Consider the following 9,222-nt stretch of genomic DNA (forward strand, 5'->3'; position numbering starts at 1 on the left):
GAGATGGGGATTCCATAACCTCCCTGGGTAATTTATTCCAGTGTTTGACTACCCTGACAGTTAGGAACTTTTTCCTAATCTCCAACCTAAACCTCCCTTGCTGCAGTTTAAGCCCATTGCTGCTTGTTCTAAATGTTAAAATGCATGTAACGATTGAAAATTTCAGCTGTTACACGCTTACATGCAGGGCGGTAGTTGGCTCCCTGGGAGCCAGTGCACGTGGGGTGCCAGCTTTTTAAGCCTTCAGAGGCAGCAGTGCAGGGGAGGTGGGAACAGGCGGCTCCCCAAGAGCCAGTGAGCACAAGAAGCCAGCACTGTGAAGGTTAATTGAGGAGCCCATGGTTTCAGTTACTTTTTCACATCCCTATTGATAACATTTAGTATTCAAAGGATTTACAGATAAATTTATGACCAGGAGTTTGAATGTGATCCTTCAGAACTGGCATGTTTAACATTTGGTTCAGTTCTTAAATTTTAGAGTGATTGAAAAGCATGCCTTAAATGTTAAAAATTGATTGGATTACTGATTTAGAACCATTTAATACAGAGTCTTCATTTGGCTCAAAAACCAGAAGAAAAATGTAGACAAGTCTTACCAACCAATTGCAATGAATGGCCAAAAGACATCTGTTCTGTTTTTTTTAAATGACTTTCACTATTTGTGTTGAATTCGTTTTACAGAGTTCTAGAATAATTTGATAAGAGTTTCTTTTATAATTTTTTTCTGTTTCATAATCTGTAATTCACTTTCAAACTGATTTCTTGGTCTCCATTCCAGGAGATCTTTCTCACTATTTGAAGAAAATTTTAATTTGAGTCGAAAATGAGAATGTGTGTTTTTGCATTTTAAAAATGCAGGCACACTTTTATTCACTAATGAACTGGATTTCAGGCTTGTATAAGTAGTGCTCAATGAGGTGTATGTTTGCTAAGTTTTGGGGGGGAAAAAACCCACTGATTTTTAAGCTGTGTGGTTTGTGATACAGCAAAAGTTGTACCAAATTGCTGCCTCTGTCTGGACTCTCCTCTAGGGCCATCTGTCACCTTTCCATTTTTTTTTTTAATCCACTCACTGGCTCTCTCATATTCAGTTTTGACTACGTCTTCATAAAGCTGTGCAAGCACGTAGAACTGCTACAGTTCTTCAGGCATCTCTTGCTTTGTGTTCTGGTTTGGTTGAGTGACTCCAAATGTCAGTCCTTGCCTCTGTGGAAAGCAGATTCTAAAGCTGCTACTTGGTAGACAGCTGTTATTTACCAGAGCAACACAAGAGTTTCCCAGAAGTCCAACTGAATGCATGCTCCCTGAAGTGTACACATAAGTGCTGCAGTAAAAGAATACATATTTCTAAGTATGAGGGAATGTACTTGTGCATCCCTGACTTCCGTTTAGACCAGTGGTCCCCAACCTTTAGAGGTGCCCGGGGGCAGAGCCACTCGCGCCGAGCGAGTAGGGGCGGGGCAGCGGGTCCGGGAGCATGCCAGGGGACTGGGATGCCCTTGCACCCGGCGCCGGCATGTGCCCTAGGGCCGGGGCTGGGGCCGCCTGAGCGCCGCGCGCCCGGTGCCCGTGCATGTCGCACGCCTGGGGCCAGCGCTTCCCGTGCGCCCCGGGCGGCGCCGGCCCAGGTTGTCGGTGGGCGCACACAAATGCCCCGGCGGGTGCCATGGCGCTCGCGGGCACCGCGTTGGGCATCACTGGTTTAGACAATATAAAACTAGATAAAGTATTTAACATTAAAGTTTGCACTGTTAAAACCAGTCAGGAAATGCAAAATGTGAAGGGATAAATTAAGGACTGATTTAACCAAATATGAATTTGGCCCAATACTTCTAGGACAAAATTTATTCATCAAATTAAATGTGTATATGCATCAGTAATATTTCTTCTTTGTGTGTTTAATCATTGAATATGTAATTTAATAGTTTATGGTAACATGTGGGATGTGTAGTCTGGAGAAGGTACAGTTCCCACAATTTTAATTTTTACATTTCCAGGTTTTTTGCAATTTATCCAAAGGATGTTGTGAAGACCAGGACTTTAACAGTGTTCAAAAAGAACTAGATAAATTTGTGGAGCATAGGTCCATCAATGCTTATTGGCCAAGATGGATAGTAATGGTGTCCCTAGCCTCAGAGGCTGAGAATGTGAGAGGAGTAGTTATAGCTTTATTATTTCCTGTTCTGTTTGTTCCCTTTGGGGCATCTGGCATTGGCCACTGTTGGAAGACCAGATACTGGGCTAAGATGAACCTTTAGTTTGACCCGGTATGGCCATTCTTGTGTTCTAGCTGTATTACTTTAACATATCTTTGGACATTGTATTAAAGTGTGGGGGGGGGGGGGGGCGGCGGCGGCTAAGAATTTATCTGGAAAACTTCAAAATCCATTTTCTTTTCATATGCACAGTTACCTGTAGAACTGAGAATGCACTATTTTAATTTCTCTTGCTAATTTCAATTAGGGCTCATATTATGCTCCATTGTGCTCTTTTAATTCTAATGTATAATTATAACAGCTTCGTAAAATGAGTGCTCACAGTAGATGCTTTACTTTTTACCAGTTTGTACTGTCTTAACACTTTGTATAACTTATTGTGTTTATACTATAGTTTATCAGGGAGGGAACATCTTGTTTGCATTTAAAGTACTAGGGATGTTAATAAACATTAAAATAATTAACCAGTTAAACAATTAAAATATACTGTTATCAGTCTGGCAAATGGCAGCCAGAGTCAGGTTCCAGGATGCCCGCCCAGCAGCGTTGTAGCAGCCAGGGTCCCTCTCTGGGTGCTCTAATGCTACTGGGGTAACCAGAGCCCTACCATGCCACTCACAAGGCTTGGGGTCCTGTCAGAGCACTGTTGGTGTGCTCCAGCATAGCCAGACTCAGGCAGGGCAGCTGCTGATTGATCTTTCATTTTTAATCTCAGAAGCTAACTGTGACACAGGGATCCAGCTATTAATGTTAGGTCAATGAATAATATGATGTAGAATAAACACAGCTTTTAATAATATGATGTAGAATAAACCTCCCTGTCCTCAAACTTGACTTTAGCTGATGAGAAGTAGGAACTGTTAAATGTTTATAGAACTTCAGTAGATTGTGGCAAACTGAATCTTAAGGTATGTCTAGACTACATGCCTCCGGCGACAGAGGCGTGTAGATTAGGGTACCGGACATAGTAAAATGAAGCGGCGATTTAAATAATCGCCGCTTCATTTACATTTACATGGCTGCCGCGCTGAGCCGACAAACAGCTGATCAGCTGTTTGTCGGCTCAGCGCGATAGTCTGGACGCTCCCCTGCCGACATCAAAGGTATTTGTCGACCACCCAGGTATGCCTCACTCAGGCATACCTGGGTGGTCGACAAATACCTTTGATGTCGGCAGGGGAGCGTCCAGACTATCGCGCTGAGCCGACAAACAGCTGATCAGCTGTTTGTCGGCTCAGCGCGGCAGCCATGTAAATGTAAATGAAGCGGCGATTATTTAAATCGCCGCTTCATTTTACTATGTCCGGTACCCTAATCTACACGCCTCTGTCGCCGGAGGCATGTAGTCTAGACGTACCCCTAGTGGCAGGGAAGAAAAGAGACTATTGCCCTGCTTTGTGACATCATGAGCAGCAGCAGAGTGTAAATAAAATAATTTAATCTTCTATTTTCCTGGAAGGTCAATGCATAGTCAGAATACATCTTGAAATCCTTGCGTTATTTGCCATCTTTATGAATTTAATAAGATGGAGGGGGAAGGACATCATAGATATGTTAACATCTAGATCTTCCCTTAAACTATTTATTACTTAAAACTACCATATCTGTAATACAAATGACAATTATTGTGGCAGATTACTTTTAAAATGTTTTCTTCCAGAGACTTTTCTAGGTGTTACCCTGCTAGTCAGGCCAGCCAAGTAAGATTGGTCAAAATGGATTTATTTTATTTCCCATTTAACTTAGAAGTTGTCGGTATCTTGCTATTGAATGTTGTGGTGAACTTGCAGGCCAATTATGTGAAGAGAAGGAGGATCTTACTTTCTTTCATGCGAGAAGGCTTTTAAAATAGATTTCACTTTATATTCATTACCCATTAATATCCGCTTTCTGGAACCCTTATAAGTAACTGTTCCTTTTTGGAATGAGGACTTAGGTGCATGTGAAACATAGGTTCCAAAGTCCCAAAATAATCATAGCTTTTCATTTTTTCTTTAACTGCACACCAGGCTGTTGTTGTGGTTTTTTTATTCTAACATTTTGTTTTTGTTTTTTCAGCTTAACTTCCCAGCCCCAAAGAACTAAAAATGCAGAAGAAAATGTTTAAAAATGAATATTAAGATTGACCTAGTCTCGCACTACACCCTTCCCTGTTCCCTCTGCTCATCTACCATCTGTCTCACCCTTTCCACAATCTCACCAGTGGGGCAAGAGCCTTCTCTGCAGATCCTGTGCTCTGGAACAGCTTTCCTGTACCTCTCTGCTTCATTGACTCATCTTCTTTTATCCCATCTTAAGAGATTCTCTCACAACTTTGCTTTCTTAATTTTTATGCTTGTTAACATTAAAACTAGATAATAGATTTGTTACATAATGCTTTAGACCTTGTTTTCTGAGACTTTTATAGTCCATCTTTAATTCTGTAAAACAATTTGAGATGCAATTTGGGACTTGGTCAAGTTTTTTAATTTGTTATATAAAATGTATGGTGAATAACAGTCTACTTTGCTTTTAAGGTGTAATCTGTTATGAAGACAATTTCAGGTTTTTTTCATCTATAGTTACAGTTCCAAACTTCCGATCTAGTTGGCCAATTTTTTGGTGGTAATATGTTCAGCAAATCACAAATTCATTTCCTTGCCATTGTTGGGCCAATCAGGTCAAGCAGTTATATACATAATAAAAAAATCTAATTTGAAAGATTTGTAAAATTGTCAGAATTGCAGTACCTAATCATAGTTAAGGTACAATAGCTAACAAACAGCTGTCATAGCAAGTGACCTGTAAATGACAAGAGGGAGATAATTTTTACAAGAAATCTAAGATATTGTTCTTACAATCATCCTTTATTTGGGGTACAGATGGGAAATCTTTTTGGCCGGTGATGACACACTATCCATTCTGGTGCTTAATTTTTGCAGGTAATACACATGGGCAAGTTGACAATTCCCACCTCTGAATGGTATAGATCTATTTCTCGAATGATACACATCTGCTAACATCTTAATCTTTGATATTAGTGTTTTTAAGTTTAATCCAAATCTGGGCACTGTGCTTGGGGTTTGAGATGCACAAAATACATATTTTGCTTAAGTTTAATATTTTTTAACTTGATTAATCATACTTTAACAAGTGAATGATTTTTTTTTCTGGACACTTCAACATTTCTGTCCAACTAGAATTCTCTTGGCCCTATGCATTAGGCTCTTCAGCTCAATGAGCATCCTCCTGGCCATCAGTTCTTTGAAGGAAATGACCAGTAGATTCCAAATCTCTTTACAAGGGAATTCAATCACCATTGGGGTATTTTTGGTGTGAAAACAATTGCAGCTGAATGGTGGAAGGCATTTCCTTTCAGCTGTTGGAGACCCTGCGAAGGAGGAAATACAGGGAAAGTAACCCAGATCTCCCATGTCACAGCAGAACATAATCACTGTTCCAACCAGGTTCACCAACCTTCATCTTTCAGCCAGTACTAAAGTACAGAGTTCTATAAACCTTTGTGAGAAAATGCTGTGTCTTTGGGAAACAAGGTGTACAGCAAAGGTAACCATACTATCCCGTAAACACATTTTCCCACAGCAAGCAGCTTTGAAAAGTAAAAATCTCTATTTTAATAAGACTTCAGCATTATCAGTACTATTGTGCTAAATTTAGAAGGGTAAGCAGATAAAAGCAGAGGATGATTTTCCCCCCCTTCATTTGTTTAGTTTGTAACCAGTTACTTCTGGGTTGTCAAATTCAAATATATAGTTCTAGTCTGAAAGGTGACTACACACCAATCTGCTGCCTATCTTGTGTGTACTTATCTTAGCTAAGTGAACTGGATTCTTTCTTTCTGTGTAGCAAAGAATGGTTTAAACTCCAGTTCTTTTTACTTGTGTGTGCAGCCTCAAAGCTATTGAGATGTCTGTAGAAGGCAAATCTGCCCTCTAAATCTTTACTGCTGGTGATGTATAGAAAGGGAAGAACTAAACTTGAATCTGATTCCATACTGTTTGCAGAGCTTGCAGTTAGGAATTATTTTCACTGACCATGTGCACACTTGACATCAGTCATTGACAATAAATGTAGAATGCTGCTATGCCACTTCTGTTTACTTTTCAGTGTTGAATTGAATTCTAAAGCAACATTTCTTGACAAAGACCTATCCTTAATGTAAACCTAGTTGATCTCCTGCCTAGAAGGTTGGGTTTGGGGTAGTCTTACCACTAAACTTTGTGTTCAGATCTGATTCTTGATATCTAACTTGGTTTTGTGAATAATAAAAATATGTAGATTGTTTGCTTTTTCCTAACTTGCTCAAACAAATGAGATTTTTACTATCTGGATTAAAAATACTAAAAATTGGGGATTTCCTCACACAATGTTTAATCGTTGCAGGAATTTATAGCTCCATCAGTTTACAGCACTAGAATGTGTGCTGAAAAATCCATGAATACCATGGGAGGAATATCACATTTTGTTTAGAGCTTATAAAAATGTTTGTGGAGTTTGTTTTCCAACTTAACTTTCATTAGTGATTATTTTCTATTTTTCTTTATCAGGTGGTAGGCAAGAAAGGAGAGAGCCACTAAGATGGAAGAGACACTGGATCGCCTTATTGCAATCAGTTGGAATCTTCACTTTATCTACAGCTCCTGGATAATTGCTTGACTATAGCCAGAGACTGTCAAATTGTTTCATTTAATGCCATTACCAATAAATCATTGCTTTTGTTGAGAGATGAAGTTTCACTCGAGTGTTTCTGTTGTAATCTTGGTACATGTATTTGTAAATAAAATCCATTACTTTTGCCAAGTTTAATTTTGTCATTGTAATAACAAAGACTCTTCTATAGTTGCATTTAAATTTCAAAACTGGACTGGCTTATCTTTAAAAACAGACTTAATGTAGCCATTTGTTTGTTTAGTTTAAAATGTCAAATTTAAGTAAAACATATTTGGTTTTCTCAAAGTTCATTTTAAAAATAAAATTGAGAGCTACTTTGTTTTAAGTTGGTGCTAATTGGTGGTCAACATTGACACAATATGGATACTTCTCAAAGGGTATATTTTTTTTCTAAAAGTATTCCTTTCCCCTTCCAAAAATATAGGATGAAGAAGCATATTTCATTGCTTATTAACTTTTTTTTGTCACAAGTTATGCATCAGTTTGAAACTAAAAGTAGGATATGATACTTCACTGCACATTAAGCATCAAAATTCTTGCTAGTCTTTCAAAATATCTCCAGTTTTACTGGAAAATTGTGAACTTGTTAGCCAGCCAGCCTCCCATTGGGTATACAGAATAGGAGATGGCCAGGCACTATTGATACATGTAAGTTTACCGGATCCCTTTGTTGTTGCTGAACTTAATTGGCATTATATTTTTTTCTCTGAATCTTGATATAGAAGTGCTTGTTACAGATACCATTCTTGCATCTTAATCTGAATTCCTTAAAGTATGGGCATCTGCAATTGATTGTTTAAAACCTTTTTTGCAAAAATTCCCTGGAAAAGTGCACCAAATAATTTTAATAAATTCCTATAAAGTTTTACTAAGTGGTTTTTAATTGGCATAATTAGTTTATTTGTAAAATTAAATTTGTTACATTTCTAATTAAAATAAATCCCAATAAGAATTAAATCCTATCCTAATTGGCATTCTTTTCTTGAACACAATAGGGATTGTTCCTTTTTGGTTTGGCAGATTTACACATTTTTACCAAGCTGACTTTCTCTGCATACACATTTTATTTGGAAGTTTGAGATTGTGCACAAACCACATTTGAGGCACTTTTTTTACTGTATTGCTACATACCCGTCTTTACTCAGACATCTGTATTGTACGTATTTAAAGGCATTAATGCCTTGATTTCTTTGTAATTAAGTGTTTTGCTTAAATGGAATGAGGCATCTGAGATACTGTATATAGAATTTAAAATTACTTTTCAATATAAGCAAGGGCAATATGAATAACTGTTTATAATTTTTGTACACTAATTACCTTTTGGGTTATTGTTAAAGTGCCTCATCTTAACTATTACTTACCTCATACTATTGAAACCTGAAAGAATTTGATAATCTAGTTATTCTCATCTTTGTAAAAGGTCAAATTTATATTTGCCTCTTCTGTGACTTCATTGGTTGCATGGTGCGTACTTTCCATAATATACAATGTAAATAGATCTAAAATATTTAGAGGTAATTGTAATATGTTCAGTTGATGGAAAGAGTTATTAAAATCATGCATATCAAACATATAAAGCTGAAGTTCTGATAATTTCCCTTCTAGAGAAAGAGGTCCTAAAATAAACCTAATTGTTGAAACAAACATGCGTATAAGGCTATATAGTAGAAAAGTCATTTATTTTGGTTATTGCTTTGAGTAATTGATTTCTTAATATGGAAAGCTGCTTCCTCACATTTGATCCATGTTTGACTATTCTAAATAAACTAGAATTAGTTTTCCATCTAGCATGTGGTTATGTGTGTTTTGGAATCATCCAAATGCCATGCCCACTAAGTGGAGTCTAATGTTGGCTACCTTAAGCAACAGTCACTAATATTCACTGTCTTTAAGCTGCATCACACTGTTGACCATTTAATTTGTAATCCTGTACAGCCCCATGCTTCTTTTAGTATTATAGCTAGTCAATTATTCCTGAATGTGTATTTGTATTCTTTTCTTAATTGTATTAAATTGCCCTTCATTGATTTTTTTTCATGCTGCTGACTTCAAACCAGTTCTCTAATTTGTCAAAATTATTTTGAATTATAATTGTGTTCAAGTGCTTACATCCCATAATGGGAGGTGTTTGCAATTTTTATAAGTATACTCCTCATTCTCTTTTCCAGTGCATGCTCAAAAGTCTGATGGGTAACTGTTAGTCTGTACCTTCAAAAATGAGTAGTCTTGTGACACCTTAGACACAAATGTGGGTAAAACTCACTTCTCTTCTGTAGTGGATTTTGCACACACAAGCTCATAATACTATATATATTTTTGTTCGTTTCTCAGGTGC

The 9,222-nt window shown here is 37.6% G+C and overlaps 1 protein-coding gene across 4 annotated transcripts in view; it reads left to right on the forward strand.

Annotated features, from left to right (window-relative positions):
• TXNL1 (thioredoxin like 1) overlaps window positions 1–8,914 on the forward strand; it is a 34,026-nt gene extending 25,112 nt beyond the window's left edge. For 2 of the 4 annotated variants that reach the window (XM_075932631.1, XM_006116575.4), the window contains one exon: window positions 6,764–8,914. In XM_075932631.1, the coding sequence (XP_075788746.1) occupies window positions 6,764–6,793 (30 nt within the window). In that variant the 3' untranslated portion in view covers window positions 6,794–8,914. Of the gene's footprint in view, window positions 1–4,274; window positions 6,733–6,763 lie in introns of those variants that run through there. The other 2 variants (XR_012904973.1, XM_014570215.3) reach the window with 2 other exon arrangements.
• Window positions 8,915–9,222: the final 308 nt, after the last annotated feature.

Source organism: Pelodiscus sinensis, chromosome 6, assembly GCF_049634645.1.
Source record: "Pelodiscus sinensis isolate JC-2024 chromosome 6, ASM4963464v1, whole genome shotgun sequence".
NCBI classification, from domain to species: Eukaryota; Metazoa; Chordata; order Testudines; family Trionychidae; genus Pelodiscus; species Pelodiscus sinensis.